The sequence below is a fragment of the Panthera tigris genome, chromosome C2 (genome assembly GCF_018350195.1).
Source record: "Panthera tigris isolate Pti1 chromosome C2, P.tigris_Pti1_mat1.1, whole genome shotgun sequence".
In the NCBI taxonomy this organism is placed as follows: domain Eukaryota; kingdom Metazoa; phylum Chordata; class Mammalia; order Carnivora; family Felidae; genus Panthera; species Panthera tigris.
Window position 1 is genome coordinate 152,439,974 of NC_056668.1, and position 21,982 is coordinate 152,461,955.

Here is a 21,982-nt window from a genome sequence, read left to right on the forward strand (position 1 = left end):
AGGCTCTACTCTCCTTCGAGTGTTTCTAACCCTCCCAAGAGGGTCACATGGCCGGTGCTGCTACTGATGTTAATGAGTGGCTGAGTTGTGTGCTCAAAGGAATGGCTTGTTTCTGTTTTCCCCAGTGCTTACAAACACTGACCGGTAAATTCCTGTTAATTATGCCTAAATGTGTTGAGCGGTATTTGCGTTCAGAAATCATATGCACCTTTTTTGGGGCGTGTGGTGTATTCTTATCTTTCAAAGAAATTCCTCCTGACCTGGTCTGTGACATTAACCGTGACTGCGCCAACACCTTCATCAAGTTTTTGCTGGAGAAACAGAAGTGGCCTGAAGTGCTTCTGCTGCTGACCCGCAAGGTAAATGGGGAGCCGCCCCTGGGCGACTGCCTCCTCAAGGGCTGCAACTTCTCCGACCTTGACCTCTGCGCCCTCATCCCCCGCCTCAGCGCTTGGGACCCTCGGAGGATGCAGCTCCTGGGCTGCCTCATCGACGGTGGAGGTGAGAAGGCCCGTGACGAGCCCTGGAGGCTTGTCCCCTGGGATGTCAGGCCACCGCTGGTCGCGGGGCTTTCACTTGGTTTTGGAGATTCCTCTAAATGTTGCCCCATTCTCTTCTTGGGGAGCGTCTCATTTTGCAACAGTGGCCGGGTTAATGCCCTGTCGGTTGGTGCTGGCCTGTAGCTGGCCTGTAGGAACTCTCTGCGTCTTTGTGAATTCCACTTACCTTTCTTGTCTTGTCCTCTGCCTTGTGTGAGGAACCTCAGGTGCGTGGAGGGGCCCTTGGCCCTGGGTGTGGCCCACGGCAGTCTTTTCCTTCCGATGGCCGGCCGGACTCTTCCCTCCGCTCAGGATGCTGTGTGCATCCCTGTCAAAGTCTGGCATTCTTTTCTAGTCAGTGGACTGGGATTTGGTGCTTGTTTTTAAAGAAATGGCCAAATAATTGCTGGGTGGAAACATCTGCCATTGTAATCAGCACAATCACTGTATGTGGGTCAGTGTATGTCTGGAGTGAGCCGTCGAGTTGGTCTTCCTTCCTTCCTTCCTTCCTTCCTTCCTTCCTTCCTCTCTATTTCTTTCTTCCTTCCTTCCAACTTTTATTTATTTTTGAGAGAGAGAGAGACAGAGCATGCGTGCAAGCGGGGGAAGGGCCAGAGAGGGAGGGAGACACAGAATCCGAAGCAGGCCCCAGGCTCTGAGCTGTCAGCACAGAGTCTGATGCGGGGCTCGAACCCATGAACCGCGAGATCATGACCGGAGCCGAAGTCGGACGCTCAACCGACTGAGCCACCCAGGTGGCCCGGATTGGGTTTATTTTAAAACTAATTTGGGAACACCAGCCTCCTCCCACTTCCCTCTCTTCCCCCCTCTCCCCCCCTCCCCCCGCCCCCCAACTAATGCCACTACAAGTTGTGGGGCTTCGGGCATGCTATTTCTGCCTTCATGTCCTTCTTTATAAAATGAGAATGATAACAGCCCCCCCATTCTTAGGTTGTTTTGAATATAAAATGAGTTCATGCATGCAGGTTCTTGGAAGAACACCGTGGCTGTGTGGCTTTCTGCTTGCTTGGCTGTTTAAGGGGGAAGGCCGTTCATTGGTCCTCCGCTCTCAAAGTGCCACACAAAGCCTGCAGGCGTTGGCTGTACCCACATTTTCCAGGAGGTAGATGGAATGCCCCCCGTAGTTTAATGCCTTTAAACCCATTCCTCGAGCAGAGCGTTACTACTACCTTTGCCTGGACCCTGGCCGTCATGGGATTTCTCTTTCGTGCCCGAGTCAGCGAGCACTTAGGAAGTGCCTCCCTGGAATCGGGTTCTGGGGGGGCAAGGGCGGAGCGAATGTGTGGCTGCCGGGGGCGTGTGTGGAGTGTAGGGGTGGAGGTCGGCAGCCTGGCGGTGCAGAGGGGGTGCGGACGGGGCTAGAAGGAAGCCGATGTCGGGGGTGGAGAGGTGTCACGGAAGATGGCACTTGAGGGTAGAAGGGCAGCCTCAAGAAGAAGCTCGGTAGACGCAAAAGATTCGGGGAAGCCATACTCCTATCACCTGATCACCGACTGTGTGTCAGGGAGGGCGGCGGGCAGGCCCCGGCATTTCCGTTGTTCACGGGCCCTGTCCCCGCTCCCGACCAGTGCTGAAGATGTGAGGGGGAGCAGAAGAGTGGGGAGCGGCACGGCCCGCGGACTTGGGCTTTCACCCAGAGGGCTTTGGGAAGCCTTCGCCTCCCAGAAGGGGTGGTGGTAAGAGGGGCTCAGAAGCCGGGTCGGCGTCAGCTCTCGGAGTAAGTGGCAGAAGGGGGCCCCTCCTCCTCCGGTGAGCCAGGCTGTACCCCGTCACAGGGATGCAGCTCACGGGTGTCCTTCTCTTCTGCCTCCTCAGCCTTGCCCGAGGGTCTCCAGGACAGGCAGGAGACGCCGCTTGTCTTGTGCCTGAAACACGAGGACTTTGAGCTGGCTTTTCTTCTCTTGACCAAGGGTGCGGACCCCCGCGGTATCACCCTCACGGAAGGTGATACCCCTCTGCATGCAGCGCTCCACATCTTTTTAGATATCAGAGGTAGGCCTTTATTTTTTAAGCAGTCTTCTCCTCGGAGGGGCAGCTGGGCATTAGAACTGATGCCGTGCTTTTTTGTCTTTCCTGTGGGGAAAGCCAGCGCTCTGAAAAAGGCCCATTTCCTGGTCAGGCCCACCTGTTGTCTCCCGGCCCCTCACCCATAGCTTGATGAGAAGGGGCAACCGTCACGGTGAATGGTCGGCGCGGGTTGATTCTTCACCTGGTTGTCCGTAGCCGACGAATACTTCCCGGTTATCGACACCATTTTCAGGGGCCCTGACAAAAATCTTATGTCAGGAATGCTATGAAGCTATTTTAGGGTTTCTCAACCTTGACCCTATTGACATTTGGACTAGGCGATTCCTTGCTGTGGGGGCTGTCTCGTGCATTGTAGGATGTCTAGCAGCATCCTGGGCCTCTACCCGTTAGATGCCCATCCCGCCTCCCAAAGTGTGACAACCAACGGTGTCTCCAGACGAGGCCAGGTGTCCCTCGGGGAGCAGACCGTCCCTGCTTGTGAACCGCTGGGCTGTCAAGTACTTGGGGGAAGTTTCGTGCTCTGAGATGCCCCTGGCTGGCGTCTCTCCAAATCCAGGGGTCTCTGTGCCCTGGGGAGAGCGACGGAGCACTCACAGGGTTTGGTTTGTGTCTTTCAGCTGACATCGGTTTTAACTTCCTCAGCCACCTGCTGGATCTCTTCTGGTCCAACCCCGCTGAATTTTGCTACCTCAACCCCAACACCCAGGACAGCAACGGAAACACGCTGATGCACATCCTCTTCCAGAAGGGCATGCTGAAGCGGATGAAGAAGCTAATAGACCTGCTGGTGAAGTTTGACATCAACTTCAACCTGAAGAACAAAGAAGGCAAAGACGCGCGGCACCGGATCAAGAAGAACGATGCCCTGCTCTTGGCCTGGAACAAAGCTCTGGCCGAGTCCAGGCACAGGAGCCGGCAGGATTCTGCCGCCCACTCGGGGAGGCTCCCGAGGCCCGCCGCCCCCGGTCACACGTCTCAGCTCAGGTCCCAGGGTTCATCCAAGTCTCTGTCGTGCAGCATCAACGCCAGGACCCTGCCCAAAGGAGCTGTGGTCCCCGACAGCTGGGAGACTCTCCCGGGTGCACAGGCAACGAAGCAGGACCCGGGGGCCGTCAGGCCCTGCTCTCTGAGAGACCGGCTGGTGCGGGACATCACGGGTTTAATTCAGCAGCTTGAACCGAATCCGTCCCTCCCAGAGGACTGTTCTCAGGGCTCTGAGCCTCTGGAGACAGGAGCTGGTAGGGAGGTAAAGAAGGACGAGCTCCAGCGAGCCCTGGGGGCGCGAGGCTCCGACTCCAGTGGGAACAGCCACACCATCCTCGAGGCAGGGGGTGGACTTGCTCAGGCGGGCCTCGGGGCCTCGCGGCTCGTTCCCGCTGGCCCCAGAGGGAGAGAAGGCAGTGACGATCTGGACAGCTGGAGCACGCAGGAGATCGAGGCCTGCCTCCAGGACTTCGAGAACATGACATGGGAGATCGAGTGCACTTCGGAAATGCTGAAGAAGCTGTCCAGTAAGGTAATGACTAAGGTCATGAAGAAGAAAGTCATCCTAGCCATCCAGCAGCTGGGGAACGGCGAGTGGACCCAAGGCCTCCAGAAGCGGCTGAAACATCTGAAAGGAAGCATCCGGCTCTTCGAGGCCAAGCTGGACAAGGGGGCCCGGATGCTCTGGGAGCTGGCCATCGACTTCTCCCCTCGATGCAGCGAGAACCCGGAGAAGGTCATCACCACGGAGCGGACCCTGCGCTGCCCGGAGAAGTCGGGTCGGGTCTACACAGAAATCATCCGGATCTGGGACATCGTCTTGGACCACTGCAAGCTGTCGGACTCCATCAGGGCCATCTGCAGCGCCTATAACCGGGGCCGGTCCTGCGTCCTGCGGAAGAAGCTGAAGGGCATCCACCAAGGCCAGGTGTCGGCCAGCGTGAAGGTCCTCAGGCGCATACCCCGCTGCTACGTGGAAGACACGGAGGCCGAGGAGAGCCGGGGGCACGCGGACCCCGAGTACTTCCCGCCCGCCAGCGCGGTGGAGACAGAGTACAACATCATGAAGTTCCACAGCTTCAGCACCAGCATGGCCTTCAACATCCTCAACGACACGACGGCCACGGTGGAGTACCCCTTCCGGGTGGGCGAACTCGAGCATGCCGTGATCGGCCTCAACCCCAGGCCGCTGGAGCCCATCATCCTCATCGGCCGCAGCGGCACCGGGAAGACAACTTGCTGCCTGTACCGGCTGTGGAAGAATTTCCACGGTTACTGGGAAAAGGCTGGGCAGGCGGGAAGCCCGCTGCTGGCCGGACAGATGTGGCTGAAGAGAAGGCTGGAAGTAGACCCCGGAAAGGAGGGTCCGGGTCCGGAGGAAGAGGAAGAGGAGGAGGAGGGAGGGGAGGAGGAGGAAGGGGAGGAGGAGGAGGAGGAGGAGGAAGCGGAGGGCTCCCGGGAGGCGGAAGCCGTGGACGGCACAGACGAGGAGCAGGACCCTGAAGCCCGTGCGGGGGGACCCGGCGGGGAGCCGGGGGGGCCTGGCCGGGGGGCCGAAGCGCGCACCCCAGAGCATCTCCGCCAGCTGGAGCATTTACATCAGATCTTCGTGACCAAGAACCACGTCCTGTGCCGGGAGGTACAGCGGAATTTCATCGAGCTTTCCAAGTCTACCAAGGCCACCAGTCACTACAGACCCCCGGAACCCAACGTCCACAAACTCCAGGACCTGAGGGACGAGAACTTTCCTCTGTTTGTCACTTCCAAGCAGCTGCTCCTCCTGCTGGACGCTTCTCTGCCCAAACCATTTTTTCTGAGAAACGAAGACGGCAGCTTGAAAAGAAGCATCGTGGGATGGTCCACACAGGAGGAGGTGACCATCCCCAATTGGCAGGAGGAGGAGGAGGAGGCCGAGGCGGACGGCGACAATGGTGAGGAGGATAGGGCGGCGGAAATGCGTCCGTGCGACAGTGACCCCCGGGTGTATGTGACATTTGAGGTGTTCGCCGATGAAATATGGCCCAAAATGACCAAAGGGAAGACCTCCTACAACCCTGCACTGATTTGGAAAGAGATCAAATCTTTTCTGAAGGGGTCCTTTGAGGCCCTCAGCTGCCCGCAGGGGAGACTCACGGAAGAAGCATATAAGAAATTAGGGAGGAAGCGGTGCCCCAATTTCCAGGAAGACCGGAGCGAGATCTACGGTCTCTTCTGCCTGTACCAGCAGATCAGGTCTCAGAAAGGTTATTTCGACGAAGAGGACGTTCTGTACAACCTGTCCCGGAGGCTGTCGAAGGTCAAGGTGCTCCCGTGGTCCATCCACGAGCTCTATGGCGATGAGATCCAGGACTTCACTCAAGCCGAGCTGGCGCTGCTGATGAAATGCATCAATGACCCCAACGCCATGTTCCTCACGGGGGACACGGCCCAGAGCATCATGAAGGGGGTGGCCTTCCGCTTCAGCGACCTGCGCTCTCTGTTCCACTACGCCAGCAAAAGCACCGCGGACAAGCAGTGTGCCGTCCGGAAGCCCAAGAAGATCCACCAGCTGTACCAGAATTACAGGTCCCATTCAGGTATGTCCGGGCTTCGTGCCTGCCTGCAGGGGAGGTGCCTGGGCGCTGGCCTGGCACTGCTGGGCCTTGTTAGCTGAAGTGAGGGGAGTATCTTGGAGTCTGTGAGGAAATGAGCCCGTGAACGAGAGATCCTGTGGTTTCGGCTGCCGCTCATCCTTAGGCTGATAATTCAAGCTGCGGCAGAGTGGAAGGTGCATCTTGGGGACCTTGCCATGACGTGAGAACATTCCAGGGGAGCACTGAAAGTGCTCGAGAACGTCTGCTAAAACACTTGGGAAGCAGGAGCTTATGCCATATACGGCAATATGCCGATGACCAGTTACTAATCCCCAAAGCGGCACTTCTCCAGGAGAAGCCAAGAGAGAGGGCTAGGAGGCAGTCGGGAATAGCACACACTCAGGTGCTTTTAACCTGAACCTCAGTTGTGCCCCTTCCTGGCGCCAGGCAGCTGATGCAGAGCACCTGTACTTGATCGTCACAAAAACCCTGCCGGTTAGGCATCCTTCCCATTTTACAGAGAACACCAAGGGGCAGAGGGTTTGAATAACACGACATCCGCGCTGGAGCCCTTCCTTTATGGTTTACAGGATGCTCGCACGTTCACCCCCTGTGTCCTGCATGTGTCCGTGAACAAGAGAGTATCATTTTACACGCTTAGAAACTTTATCTGATGGCATCGTGCCAGACATATCTTCCTGCCACTTTGCATTTTTGCTTCATGCTATGTTTTGAGATTTCTGCATATGGACAATGTGGAGCTCTAGTCCCTGCAGTCGTGACTCCTGTCAGCGTCCTATTTTATGGCTGTACCACGATTTGTTATTCATTTTCCAGTTAACGGGCATTAGGCAGTTTTTCACTGTGATCCCGGAGTGAACCTTCCTGAGCACATCTCTCTGGATCTGTGTTATAGCCTCTTGCTTTGCTCCTGGGGTAGGTGTGAAATGACATCTGGTGTGGCTTGAATTTCCATTTTCCTGAGATGTGGCATCCTTTCCTGCGTTCACTGGCTATTCGGTATTCTGTGAATTGTCTGCTCTCCTGTGCCTGCCTTTTTAATGAGTTGTTTCTCTTACGGATTTGTTCAGAATTCTCTATGAATTCTGCCTTCACATCCTGTGTTGAGTATGTTTATTGCAGATCTTTTTCCCAATTCTGTGGCATGTCTTTTTAACTTTGTTACGGTAAAACGGTATATACTTAATGGTGCTCTTTAGTAGGAAGATACTTTAAATTTTAACCTATGAATGTTTTCTTTTAAGGTCTGTTCTTTTGTGTCTTACAAAATTCTTCTGATCTAGAGTTATTAAGATATTCTCTTAGATAATCTTCCTGTGATTTTAAATTTTGCTTTTTATATGTAGGCAGGTATTTAATGTTTATTTGTTTTTGAGAGACAGAGAGAGAGAGAGACAGAGCACGAGGAGGGGAGGGGCAGAGAGAGAGGGAGACACAGAACCCGAAGCAGGCTCCAGGCTCTGAGCCGTCAGCACAGAGCCCGACGCGGGGCTTGAACTCACAAGCTGGGAGATCATGACCCAAGCCGAAGTCAGACGCTTAACTGACTGAGCCACCCAGGCACCCCTGTAGACGGGTATTTAAATTTGGGTAAATTTAACTAACTAAATTTAATCTATCTAAAATGTGTGTGTGGTGTGACAGTGTCTTTGTTGAACTAACCCTTCTTCTCTGATCTAATTTGACTTTTTTCCATAAGGAGAATCAGCTGTGTTGACGCCATTCACTTCTGGGTCCACCTTTGCCTCTGATTTGTAAGGCTGCTTTTCTCCTGCATCTGTGACTCATGGTTTTCTTTGATTTGTCTCATTTGTCTGTTCTTGTACTATTATCACGATATCACATTTACCATAGTCATCAGATTCTCGGACTCTTTGTAATTTTGATTGGAATTTCATTGAATTTATTGCTCTTTGGGAAGAATTCACATCTCTCCATCCTTGGGATTTCTGAGCCATGACCTTGGCATGTTTCTCTATTCAGATCTTTTAGTGCCTTCAGTAATATTTTATCATTTTCCGCAGACATTTTACACAGCTGTTAGATTGGTCCTCGGGATCTTCTACTTTTTGTGACTCTCATGGCTGCCCCCTTTTCCTGTTCAGTTATTTATTTTACATTTCTAGTCAGTTATGACTGGTATAGAGGATGCTGTTGGGTTTTATACGTTGATCTGGTCAATTTAACAATCTTGCTGAACATTCTAACTTTTAGATTTTGGCATTTTTCTGCAGATAAGGGTGGTATTTATCTTCTTTTCTATATTGATCATTCTTTTTTCCTGTTGTATTTCATTGGTTAGGATCTTAAGTAGTAGCTTTAACAGGTATCTGTTAAAGTCCACATAAGATGTACTAGATTTTGGAGACTTTATAACAGATGCCTGTTATTTCTGAAGTTAATGGGACCATTTCTAATATTTCACCATTTACGTCTGATGTTTCTTGTAGGATTTGATAGATGCTCTTTTTCTAGATGCATCTCAGATTGGCTTTGGTTTGGTGGAAAGAGAAAATACATACATACCACACATACACATAGACATGCACATTGACACACACACACACACACACACACACACACACACACACACTGTGAAATTAGATTAACATTCTGATTTGTTCAGCCAAGGAGTCAGAAAATGATCGGAAGGCAGGTGGCCTCCCAGAGTGCAGGGGACGCCACAGAACTCAGCCCAGCTTCCCGGGCTCCAGAAGACCTCACAGATGTTGCATTTGAATTGTGGGACCTGGCTGGGCCTGAGCAGTTCAACTTCTTGTTCTTCTGTGGTCTTATCCCTGAGACTTGGGTTGTGTAGGAAGAGCTGGCACAAAGTAATTTACGCTCTTCGTATAGGAAATAGAGCCCTGACCCTTTTTCATCCGTTCAGGAATCATTTACAGAGCTCCTACCCTGCCTGGCACTGTGTGTGGACTGGATGACTCCCTCTTTTCGTCCCCAGGGAGTGGCTTCAGTGGCACCCATTTTGTGTCGTTGGATCCAGTGGCAGGATCTGGCACGAGTAGTTGAATGAGCTCCTCATTCTGGTCGACCCCCTGGTTCAGCGCTGCTGGTCCGGGGCCAACAGCCTTTATGGTTGGCATGGTAGAGCCTGGCAGGGGGAGTTGTTCCTGGGACCAGTTCTGGTTACTTTGGCTAAGTAACCCGTGAGGATAGCGACTGCATAGACCCCACCTCCCACCTCCTCTCTTGGGATAGAGGGAAGACTGTGTGTATACGTTTCTGGTTATAGAACCAGGAAAAGCCCAGATTAGATGTACTAGATATAGAGACTTTGTGAAACACAGAAAATGTTAAAAAATTACAAGCTACCTGTAGGGCCGCTCACTGCTAATATTTTGCTTCATGTCCTTTGGATCTTTTAAAAATATACATGATATGCATTTATCATGCACCTGTATGTATTGATTATGTGGTGAATATACACTGTGTTTAGTGAATATTTTCTCTTATGCTGTATTCTTTTTTTAAAATTGAGATTCATGTAGTGCAGCATTCACCTGTTCATTTATTTTTTTATTAAAAATTTTTTTAAATGTTTGCTTATTTTTGAGAGAGAGGGAGAGAGACAGAGTGTGAGAGGGGGAGGGGCAGAGAGAGAGGGAGACACAGAATCCAAAGCAGGCTCCAGGCTCTGAGCTGTCAGCACAGAGCCCGACGTGGGGCTCGAACCCACGAACTGTGAGATCACGCCCTGAGCCGGAGTCACATGCTTAGCCGACTGAGCCACCCAGGTGCTCCCACATTCACTTGTTAAAAATATGGAAGTTAGTCGTTTTAATATATACACAAGGTTGTACAACCGTCACCAACATCTAATTCCAGAACATTGTCACTCATCACCCCAGAAAGAAAGCCTGTACCATTAACAGTGACTCCCCGTTCCCCTCACCCTCCCTCCTCTGGAAACCACTGATCTACTTTTTATCTCTGGATTTGCCGGTTCTGGACATTTCATGTCGTAGGAATCGTCCAGTATGTGGCCTTGGCTACGTGACTAGCATAGCGTTTTCCAGGGTCCTCTGTGTTGGAGGATGTGCCAGAATTTCATTCCTTTTTACGGTGGAACCATCTTTTATTCTTTGGGTGTGCTCGCTTAAGTTTCTCTAGAAGGCATTGAAGTGGGTTCCCATTTATCACTGCAGCGAACACTTCCCTGCCCTTTTCTGATGCTCCCATGAGTATGGATCTCTGGCCTTTGCTAGCTCTTAAGGGGGAGGGAGCCTCAGTAGCAGCTGATTTGCTTTGACTCAGTAGTTTCCACCTGTGGTCTCACTGTATACATCTAGTAATATTATTATTGGATAGTAAAAGTTCTCCTTATTATTTGGTGATGATAGCAATTGGGACACGTATGCCCATTTCGTGGCGTTTTACCAAAGACGTAGTATTCTATCTGGTGTTAGGCAAAGGACACGTGGCCCCTGTGAACAGCGGAGAGACCCAAGATGATCTGTGTTCAATTCAGCTTCAAATCCTGTCACTTGGAGGGGTTTGCTAACTTCTTGGACCTGGGAGTCTCTGCTCATAAAGGTGGGATTGTCTGGTCTATCTCACTGGGCGGTCCTGAGGATTAAATGAGATAATTTTATGAAGGTGTTTGTTGTGCGGTAGTGTTCAGCCAGCTGACCGGCTAAGATAGGACAAGACAAGACAGGACAAGACATGACAGGAGCTTAGTGAGAAACGGGTCCCAGGGAGAAAGCTCTTTGCAAAACCGCTCTGCATCTTAGTCCTATCTCGGCTGGGTATAAATGTGGTGGAAAGGTGATGGAGGCCTTGGCTGCTGCCCCCAGCTAACATCCAGCACTGCAGTTACCGTGGCAACATTTCCAGTGCTCCAAGCTCCAAGGGTCAGAATCATTTTTGTTTCCTCACCATCTATACCAGCCCCTTATATTAGCATCCTAACAACACTGATGTTCAAATTACATTTCTGCCTTGACATTTCTTTATGAGGTGTTTTTCTCTAATATGAACGTAGGTCGAGAATGAGATCCCACCAACACCTTAGCAACGCGTCTCTGCCTTCATCCCCTGTCCCCAGAGTGATTCCGCACAGGGTCAAAGTGGTAACCTAATGGGAACCCGAAATTGGCTTGCAGTGATCCATACCCTCAGGGCCAATGCTGCTTCTCAGGACAAAACCACACACACACACACACACACACAAGCACAAAAACAGAAAAAAAACCCAGTCATGTTGTTGTGTTGTTCATTATGTGACATGTGTTTTCTCCTTTATGTCAGGAATCCTTAATCTGGCCTCTGGAGTGGTGGATTTACTTCAGTTCTATTTCCCAGAATCTTTTGATCGCCTCCCCAGGGACTCTGGCCTCTTTGATGGTCCCAAACCAACTGTCCTGGAGTCTTGTAGTGTAAGCGACTTGGCAATTTTGCTCCGAGGGAACAAAAGGAAAACCCAGCCCATTGAATTTGGAGCCCACCAGGTGAGCTTCTGGGGAACGCGTGTTGTGAAATAAAAAGCAGTGTGCAGTTGAGAAAAGGTTCGGGAGGCCGAATTATTCCACAGTGTAGAATTCAATAGCCCCTCTTCCTGAATGGGTGAGTGTCAGAGATGGGCGAGTGAACGGTTATAAATATTTCAGCTAGCCTGGTTGACCAATTCCTTGCCGGCCACTTCTCGTTTAAAGACGTTACTTGCCTCCCACAGAAATAGAGTGAGCTTTTACCAGATTTCTCTTTGTAGAATTTGATGGTTTTTTTCTTTCCTACCTTCTTCTTCTCCTCCCCTCCCTCCCCAGGTAATCCTTGTAGCTAATGAAGTGGCAAAGGAGAAAATTCCAGAAGAGCTGGGGTTAGCACTTGTGCTCACCGTTTATGAAGCCAAAGGCTTAGAATTTGACGATGTGCTCCTTTACAACTTTTTTACTGATTCTGAGGTATGTCATAGTGAATTCTGTTCACGCTGTGCATGCGTATGTATGAGCTGGGCTTCCGCTCTGGGAGAGGCAACTTGGAGCTGAGTAGAAGTGAGTCTGTCACAGGTACTGGTTTCCGTTTTAGAGCATCATCCATTTGGTGGTGGGGGGGGGGGGCTTGTTGTGTTTGGATACGGGTTTTGTCAATGGCTGCGGGTGGTTTTCTAGTGTGTCGGGCTGGTTCGCCCTGCCCTACTCTCTTGTATTCATCTTCTTCCGAGTGCCTGGTACCCAAGCGCCAGCTTCCAGTTTTCACTAGCTCTGTTATCCTTGACTCCCAAGGATGCTCCAGTTGGAGTGAGCTCTAAGGAGAGCCTTACAAAGGAAGGCAAGGTTAGCAGTGTCTACCCTATGAGGACAGAACTGGGCAAGTTCAGTTCATAGAAAGAGAAAACTCCGGGAAGACAAATGAGGCTTGGTTCCTGCCCACTGCATCAGGTAATGTGGGGGATGAGGACAGCTGCCCCGCCTGGGAGCTCCCTTCTGGCATGGCTTCACCACTGCTTGCGGCCCGTGTAGACGATGGCGGTGAAAGAGTCCCTGGGTTGACCCCCAGTGACCTCCGTGCCAGCCCCCTGCTTTGACTTGGCTCCCGAGTCCTTGGGAGGGTCTTTCTTCCCAAGCTCAGTACACTGTGGGTAGAGTCAGCAACTCGAGCCGCTGGTTTCTCTTCACCACTCTCTTTTGATGGGGGCTCAGGCTGGATGCCGACTGTGCTGTGGGGTCTTCTCTGGGGACGTAGCTGGCTGTGTCCTTGTCCCTGTTGCAGACTTCCCACTGCACACGTGCATGCTTGAAGGGGCTGCTTTTCGTACTTGATTTAGGAGCACTGTTAGCTTTGACACCTTAAAATCTGTCCCGGAACTGACCGTTCACATGGGGTCCTTAGCGTTTTCTTTCCGGTCTTTTAAAAAATATGATTGCCTTGATGGTACCTAGGACTAATATTGCTATGGGTACTTTACGGCTTATGAAGTACTTTTTGAAGGCCTTGTTTCCCGTCATCCTCCTCTAACCCTCTGAGGTTGTGTGTATTTTCATCACCCTCATTCTACAGGTAGAGCTGAGGGTTGTGGGAAAATAGTCATGATGTAGGTGCCAGAGCCCGGAGACCAACTCAGATGCTTTCAGTTCTGAGTCTCGAGATCTTTCCTCTGTACTCCTTTCCTTTTAAAGCCCCGCATGCAAATGGGCTTCCAGAATCTTCCACAATGAGTATGACATTGCCAGACCTTAAGTGCATTCTTTTTCTATTGACTTTTGCTAAGGCAATCAGATGCACTCTCATTGACCCTGGAACCGTTTTTAATCTCTGAGGACTAACTCTTTTCTTCTCATAATACATCCATTGGTCATGGTTGGACCGAGGCTCTGCTGAAAGAGGAAGGGGTAAGACTTTGTTGTTCCTGTCCTTTATTAAGTGCCGGCTGTATGCTTGTGCCAGTAAGAAGCCTGAGGAGCTGTGGGCCTAGGGATCTGTAACTTGTGGTCCGTTCTACTTGTGAAAGAAAAATCCAGTTATCCTGTCTCACCTTGATCCTGGAAATGACAAAGGCGAAGACATCTTGGCCCTGTGCTCCCACCAATGGCTCCGTTTGTCGCATGAAACGAAAATAATGCCAAATGGAATCTTTTGGTAACCGCCACTTCATCTGTGCATGCGATAAGATTTCTAAAAAGGCTTCTGATGGGGTGCTTCTCCGTTCCCGGGGGATGTAACCATGCCTTCCCCGGCACAGAGCACACCCCCTGTTATCACGGACAAACTCAAGCCCAACAAACGTCTCATTTCTAAATGAGAGGAAATGCTTTAATTAAAGCAGAGGAAAGACAGGGATCACTTAAGTCTTCAGTCGCCTGTAGTCTGGCTCCTCATGTGGGGTTTCCTTCGGGGTGACTGGCTGAAGGCTGCTGCAGAGCAATGGTGTTTTGATACGGGCGACCGTGGAGAGTTCCCTTCCCCATCCCTGGCCTCTTCTTCTACCCCCAGTTTGTGTTTCTGGCAGACACTCTCTTTGAGCGTGTGTATGTGGGGGGTGGGGAGTTCTTGTTGCCCTCGTTTGTGAGTCTTCGGTCTGGAGGATTTGTTGTGACCTGTTCAACTGTAGGTGCCAGGGCCATCTTCAGAGACGGGAAAGGGACCAAGAATGGTTACACCAAACCCTTCTCTTCTAGGATCTGGCCTCAACTGGGGGGAGCAGCAGTCATTCTCCCAGTCACCCCCACACTCTCCTCCTGTGGGGACTTGGAAGGGTGCCTGCCGTTTACTCTGCCCCCGTGGGGACTCCTTTCCTTCACCCTGGCCTGTGAAGAGGACGGGAGGGACTTTGGAAACCACAGCTTTTATGGGTTAATCACTTAGAGAACAGGCCCACCTTTGGCCTTCCCAATTCTCAGTCCCAGTAGAAGGAGCTGGAAGAGTTAAATCCTGCTTCTTTGATGCTCAGAGGTGCTGGAGGCCCAGATTCTTGCCACAAAGACACGTGCTCACTCCTCAAAGGCCCTGTCTTGAAAGTAAAGTGTGTTTTATTCCTGGAGGCGGGTTAGTCACGTGCCCGATGAGTGCCTTTGCTCCTCATTCAGTGGTTTTAAAATACGCTGGTGCTTCACAAGCCCTTCTAAGGTCAGCCGGTCTGCTCCTCGCGCTGTCCCCCAGGAGAGCCTCGCACATGTCAGAACACTTGTGTCTTTTGCCTGCCTTCGTTGGCACGCAATTCAGTGACCGTGAGCGGCTCTGTAAGGCCCATAGTCATAAGGACGTCTGGAAGGCTTTTTTTTTTTTTTTTTAAACTTCCAACCACTCAAATGATTACATGATTCACATCTTGTTCAGAGCGTGGTGATTCATCTCACAATTGGTTAGTAGCGTGGCCATTTTTACGTAGTAGGCAGCGTATAAAGCATTTACCCTAATACTTCTATAGCATAAGTCCTGGAGTGACTTGAGGGACGTCATGAACCGTATTCTGCTTCATGTTTTCATCGTTCTTGAGAAGGTAGCACCATGTGATTTATTTATTTATTTATTTATTTATTTATTGTCATTCAAAGGATGAATTTTTATTTTATTATTATTATTATTATTATTATTATTATTTAATATGAAATTTATTGTCAAATTGGTTTCCATACAACACCCAGTGCTTCTCCCAACAGGTGCCCTCCTCTGTGCCCCTCACCCACCCTCCCCTCCCTCCCACCCCCCATTCACCCTCAGTTTATTCTCAGTTTTTCAGAGTCTCTTATGATTTGCCTCCTTCCCTCTCTAACTTTTTTTTTTCCTTCCCCTCCCCCTGGTCTTCTGTTAAGTTTCTCAGGAGCCACATAAGAGTGAAAACATGTGTTATCTGTCTTTCTCTGTATGACTTATTTCACTTAGCACAACGCTCTCCAGTTCCATCCACGATGGGTAGCACCATTTTATAAATGGAAAAGGTAAAGGCTAGGGACAGTTAACTAGCCACTTTCCCAAGACGCAGTAAAGTCTGAAATCTGAAATTTCATGGGAATTCTGCCCTCTAAGTCCGGCATGTATTCTGGGCACTTTAGCTTCGCCACGGTCTGCCAGCCGTGACGGCCAAATCCAGCCTACTGTCTACTTTTGTACCGCCTGTGGCCTAACAGTGGTTTTTACATTTTTAAATGGTTAGAAAGAAAATCCAAGGAAGATAATATGACATGACACATGGAAATCACATTCAATTCAGTTTCAGTGTTGGAAAACAATGTTTTATTGGAACACACCATGCCCATACATCTACATAATTGACTCTGGCTGGTTTTGCATCATAAAGGCAGAGTTGAGTAGTGGTGACAGAGGCCACATGGCCCGCAAAAGCTAAAATATTCATCACCTGACCGTTTAGAGAAAAAACTTGCCAACTTCTGGTCTACGTAGTCACTTTGTGGTATGAGTTTGGATAAAGGGACGCGTGGCTAAAATATCAACTCCTTGTCAAGCATCGTATTGTTAGACACTTGACATTGATGATCTCCTTTTATTTCCCCCCAAACTTGGGTAGTTCTATCACCCCCATTTTTCAGAGCAGGAGTAGGAGACCAGCGGAAACAAATAAACAATTTGTCTGAGGTCACATAGCTGAGAAGAGAAAGAACTGAGATATAAATATGTTCTTTCTGACATCATTCTACTGTGTCCACAGTTCCTGAATGTTGTTCCATCTTTGCTTGAATAGTTAGAAGTGTTGTCATATATGTCTTCACAGCTGACACTAAGTGGCATGTCTAACACGTTGTGAAAAGGGGTGAAGGACACTGGATTCCTCCCTCCCTACTGCTTGCTGAAGTTACTGAAACAAGAAACTTCCTGGGTGCTTAGCATTCCTTCTGGAAGTGGGCACGTGTGCCTGGCTTCTCAGCTGTCTTGGCCGAGTGTCCGGGGGAGTTTTCACGGTGGCTTCCCCGTTCCCTGCCTGTGCAACCTGAGGTCCCCCCAACTGAGGCCATAGGATGGCCGCCTCCTTACAGCTGGGGCTGAGGGCCCCAGGCCAGGAAAAGGGGGCTTAATTCACCGTGAAGCTGTGTGTACAGTTCAAAAGCATATTCTCTTGGTCTCTAATTTGTCCTTGTTGTTCAGGCTTACAAGGAATGGAAGATCGTTTCCTCATTTACACCTTCATCATCCGACTCCAGACAGGAAAACCGGCCACTGATTGAAGTGCCCCTGGAAAAACCCAGCTCCTCTCAGGGTCGGTCTGTTGTGATGAATCCAGAAATGTACAAGGTGATTTTCTGCCATTTGTCCACACGCTGGTTTGATGGGGAGGCAGTAAACAAGGTTTGGATGAGAAGACGAGGTTGAAAACAGAGTCTGGTACTTGACTGGTTTTTTTTGTACGTCGGCAATGGCGAGTGGAGGATGGGAGGGGGCATGGCAGGGATCTCAGTGTTGGCAAACTCTCTTTTCTCAACAGAGAGTGGGGCTTGGTGGGTGGGGCACTGTCTTGAACGTGGAAGGGGGAGGCTTGTTCTTTCTATCCATCTCTGGCACTCAGCTCTCTTTGGAAATTTTGATGTTGCCGACAGGGAACTCAGACGTGAAATGCAGGGCAATAGTTAATAGAGACTTGTATACCAGCCTTAACTGTTGTTGGGGAGAAAAAATTTTCTCTACATTTGAGGATTCTTCTATCTTCTAGTTGGTCTAAACATTAAATCGACACGAGATAGATTAACAGAAGACAACAAAACTTAATTATGTATGTACAGCAAATCGACATAGACCTGAGATTCCGAAAACAAGCAAAATGAGGTGTATACGTCACCCTGAACCAAGGAGAAGGGGGTAGGGCTTTAGGGTTTCAAAGGGAAAGAAAGTAATTCACAAGAAGATGAAAAAGATAAACGTTTGGTAAGCAAATGTTTGCTGGGTCATCCAGAAACAATGGGACACAGAAAGGAATTTACACAGAGTTTGCTACCATTGTTCCTGTTTACCACCCCTTGTTCATATTATACTGTACTTGTCTCTGGTGATTGGCCCCTTCCTGGAGCAGGTCCTCTGTCTACATTCTTTTAGGCAGTCAGGGAGAAGGTCAAAGTTTCTTCCTGAGCCTTTCGTTTCTTAAAAATAATTGGCCCAGGGTGCCTGGATGGCTCAGTCATTAAGCATCTGACTTCAGCTCAGGTCATGATCTCACAGTTTGTGAGTTCGAGTCCAATGTCGGATGAGCACGAGCCCTGCTTTGGGTGAGTCCTGCTTCTCTCTCTTTCTTTCCCTCCCTCTCTCTCTGCCTCTCGCTCACTATGGCCTCTCTCTTTATCTCTCTCTCAAAAAGAATAATAATAATCCACATGCCAAAGAGATGGTAATCCACATTTTGGGGTGGCAGATTTTGCACGCATATACTGTTAAGGGACCTGGCTTCCCCTTCCCTACACCCCAGCTACCTCACTGAGAAAGAGGCTAAACCTGAACAGTTCTGCAGAGTTTTTGACCGGGGGAGGTTGATGGGGCCTCAAGAGAGTAAGGGCAACATCACAGAAAATTGAGCCAGCAAAACCAAAAATTTTGGGAGAAACTCCTGCCCTAGTTTAACGTCTCATACAAAGTGCAAAACAACCAAGCAGAGCAGCAGTCATCGGGCACTGCAGAATCAGAAGTTAAATCACTGCCAAGCTATGCAAACCTCTAGGTAGCCACAAATCGGCTCTTGTCTTGAAATGTGCATTATTTAATTAAGTAGGCCTTCTCCACGCTCAAATCATAATACCCTTATATCTGTAGCCCTCAAGCGTGGCACAGGTCATGAGTAATTTTGTACTAATGACAGTGGTGATAGACGTGTATGAGTGGCTTAATTTTTAAAAGTAAGTTACAGTAATTGTGTAAGATGTAACCATTGGGAAAACTTGAAGGAAATGTGTGTGGGACTTCTCTACACTGTCTTTGGAACTCCCTATGCACCTGTAAATATTTCAAAATATAAAATTACATTAGGTCCAAGGGCAGTCCCGTGCTAGGGTTGTGCTCCCTTGTTAGAGCTCTGCTTACCTGTGCTGTGACCACAGTTGAGTTCCTCGTGTCCCGCCCGTGCCTGGGCTATACTGACGTTGGCTTTTTGTGTTTCACCCACATGAGTAAGCCCATCGAAGTGTATTGCGTTGAAGGTTTAAACAAGAGGCTGTCTGTCTTTGTCCTCGATTTAGCTCCTCAACGGAGAGCTGAAGCAGCTATATACTGCTATCACACGGGCCCGGGTCAACCTCTGGATCTTTGACGAAAACCCAGAGAAGCGGGCTCCTGCTTTCAAATATTTCATGAGAAGAAATTTTGTCCAGGTTGTGAAGACAGATGAAAATAAAGGTGAGATCTCCTTAAACTCTTCTGGCTGTTGGATACAAAACCCGTTACCCCTGACTTCTTCTTACGATACCCGTGAAACCTATACAGGGTATAGGTTTTTGAGAGCGTGCTTTCTTTCCTTTGCACATTCTTCTGAGAAATGAGCGTTCGTATTTACCGCTAAGGTATGTGGGAAAGTGTGGTTGTAATGGGATGGGGGGAGGTTAACTCCTGCAGGGAAGATCTTTTATTGGTCCTTTGAAAGTGAAGGTCACGGAGGGCACCTGGCTGGCTCAGTCAGTAGAGCATCTGACTCTTGACCTCAGGGTCGTGAGTTCAAGCCCCATGTTGGGTGTGGAGCCTACTTAAAAAAAAGCAAAAGTGAGGGTCATGGGCGAGGGTGAGAAGAAATAGGCTCTGTGGGGGGAACCCAAATTGCTATGGTCTTTGGACAGCTGATTGGCGATACCCATCAAAATAAAGAATGTGCAGCTTTAAAAGTGACTCAGCAATTCTTGTTCTAGGAGACTGTTCTAGAACATTCCTGTATGAAACCTCAAAAGTTTATGCACAAGGGTGTTCATCACAGCACCATTTGTAATTATCAGAAACTAAAACAACCTAAGTGTCAAGTGTCCACCAACAAGGAGCTGGTTATGGCGGCTCCTCTGGTCCTGCGACACGTGAGTGTGGGTTGTTGAGTAGACATGGATGCCTTTTTTTTTTTTTTTTTTTTTTTTTTTGCAATCATCATATTCAATTTATTTTTTTTTTCTTTTTTTTTTTTTTCTTTTTTTTATTTTTTAATATATGAAATTTACTGTCAAATTGGTTTCCATACAACACCCAGTGCTCATCCCAAAAGGTGCCCTCCTCAATACCCATCACCCACCCTGCCCTCCCTCCCACCCTGCCCTCCCTCCCACCCCCCATCAACCCTCAGTTTGTTCTCAGTTTTTAACAGTCTCTAATGCTTTGGCTCTCTCCCACTCTAACCTCTTTTTTTTTTTTTTTTTTTTTTTTTCCTTCCCCTCCCCCATGGGTTTCTGTTATGTTTCTCAGGATCCACATAAGAGTGAAACCATATGGTATCTGTCTTTCTCTGTATGGCTTATTTCACTTAGCATCACACTCTCCAGTTCCATCCATGTTGCTACAAAAGGCCATATTTCATTTTTTCTCATTGCCACGTAGTATTCCATTGTGTATATAAACCACAATTTCTTTATCCATTCATCAGTTGATGGACATTTAGGCTCTTTCCATAATTTGGCTATTGTTGAGAGTGCCGCTATAAACATTGGGGTACAGGTGCCCCTATGCATCAGTACTCTTGTATCCCTTGGATAAATTCCTAGCAGTGCTATTGCTGGGTCATAGGGTAGGTCTATTTTTAATTTTCTGAGGAACCTCCACACTGCTTTCCAGAGCGGCTGCACCAATTTGCATTCCCACCAACAGTGCAAGAGGGTTCCTGTTTCTCCACATCCTCTCCAGCATCTATAGTCTCCTGATTTCTTCATTTTGGCCACTCTGACTGGCGTGAGGTGGTATCTGAGTGTGGTTTTGATTTGTATTTCCCTGATAAGGAGCGACGTTGAACATCTTTTCATGTGCCTGTTGGCCATCCGGATGTCTTCTTTAGAGAAGTGTCTATTCATGTTTTCTGCCCATTTCTTCACTGGGTTATTTGTTTTTCTGGTGTGGAGTTTGATGAGCTCTTTATAGATTTTGGATACTAGCCCTTTGTCCGATGTGTCATTTGCAAATATCTTTTCCCATTCCGTTGGTTGCCTTTTAGTTTTGTTGGTTGTTTCCTTTGCTGTGCAGAAGCTTTTTATCTTCATAAGGTCCCAGTAATTCACTTTTGCTTTTAATTCCCTTGCCTTTGGGGATGTGCCGAGTAAGAGATTGCTACGGCTGAGGTCAGAGAGGTCTTTTCCTGCTTTCTCCTCTAAGGTTTTGATGGTTTCCTGTCTCACATTCAGGTCCTTTATCCATTTTGAGTTTATTTTTGTGAATGGTGTGAGAAAGTGGTCTAGTTTCAACCTTCTGCATGTTGCTGTCCAGTTCTCCCAGCACCATTTGTTAAAGAGACTGTCTTTTTTCCATTGGATGTTCTTTCCTGCTTTGTCAAAGATGAGTTGGCCATACGTTTGTGGGTCTAGTTCTGGGGTTTCTATTCTATTCCATTGGTCTATGTGTCTGTTTTTATGCCAATACCATGCTGTCTTGATGATGACAGCTTTGTAGTAGAGGCTAAAGTCTGGGATTGTGATGCCTCCTGCTTTGGTCTTCTTCTTCAAAATTACTTTGGCTATTCGGGGCCTTTTGTGGTTCCATATGAATTTTAGGATTGCTTGTTCTAGTTTCGAGAAGAATGCTGGTGCAATTTTGATTGGGATTGCATTGAATGTGTAGATAGCTTTGGGTAGTATTGACATTTTGACAATATTTATTCTTCCAATCCATGAGCAGGGAATGTCTTTCCATTTCTTTATATCTTCTTCAATTACCTGCATAAGCTTTCTATAGTTTTCAGCATACAGATCTTTTACATCTTTGGTTAGATTTATTCCTAGGTATTTTATGCTTCTTGGTGCAATTGTGAATGGGATCAGTTTCTTCATTTGTCTTTCTGTTGCTTCATTGTTAGTGTATAAGAATGCAACTGATTTCTGCACATTGATTTTGTATCCTGCAACTTTGCTGAATTCATGTATCAGTTCTAGCAGACTTTTGGTGGAGTCTATCGGATTTTCCATGTATAATATCATGTCATCTGCAAAAAGCGAAAGCTTGACTTCATCTTTGCCAATTTTGATGCCTTTGATTTCCTTTTGTTGTCTGATTGCTGATGCTAGAACTTCCAGCACTATATTAAACAGCAGCGGTGACAGTGGGCATGACATGGATGCCTTTTACTTCTTCCCTTCTGTGCTGTTTGCAGTGTTGAGAAAGCCAAACCAATATTGTGTGTTGTTGTGATAACTTACAGAGACTGGCTAATTAAAAACCGGAATGGAGGTCTCCCGGTAGGAGAACTAA

General features: G+C 48.6%; 1 protein-coding gene across 1 annotated transcript in view; it reads left to right on the plus strand.

The window, feature by feature from the left end:
- TRANK1 (tetratricopeptide repeat and ankyrin repeat containing 1) overlaps positions 1–21,982 on the plus strand; it is an 82,762-nt gene that overhangs the window by 39,165 nt on the left and 21,615 nt on the right. Inside the window, exons 10-16 of the mRNA XM_007081031.3 lie at positions 247–501; positions 2,376–2,552; positions 3,206–6,148; positions 11,438–11,637; positions 11,953–12,090; positions 16,727–16,873; positions 18,799–18,955. Coding sequence (XP_007081093.2) covers positions 247–501; positions 2,376–2,552; positions 3,206–6,148; positions 11,438–11,637; positions 11,953–12,090; positions 16,727–16,873; positions 18,799–18,955 — 4,017 coding nt within the window. The remainder of the gene's footprint in view (positions 1–246; positions 502–2,375; positions 2,553–3,205; positions 6,149–11,437; positions 11,638–11,952; positions 12,091–16,726; positions 16,874–18,798; positions 18,956–21,982) is intronic.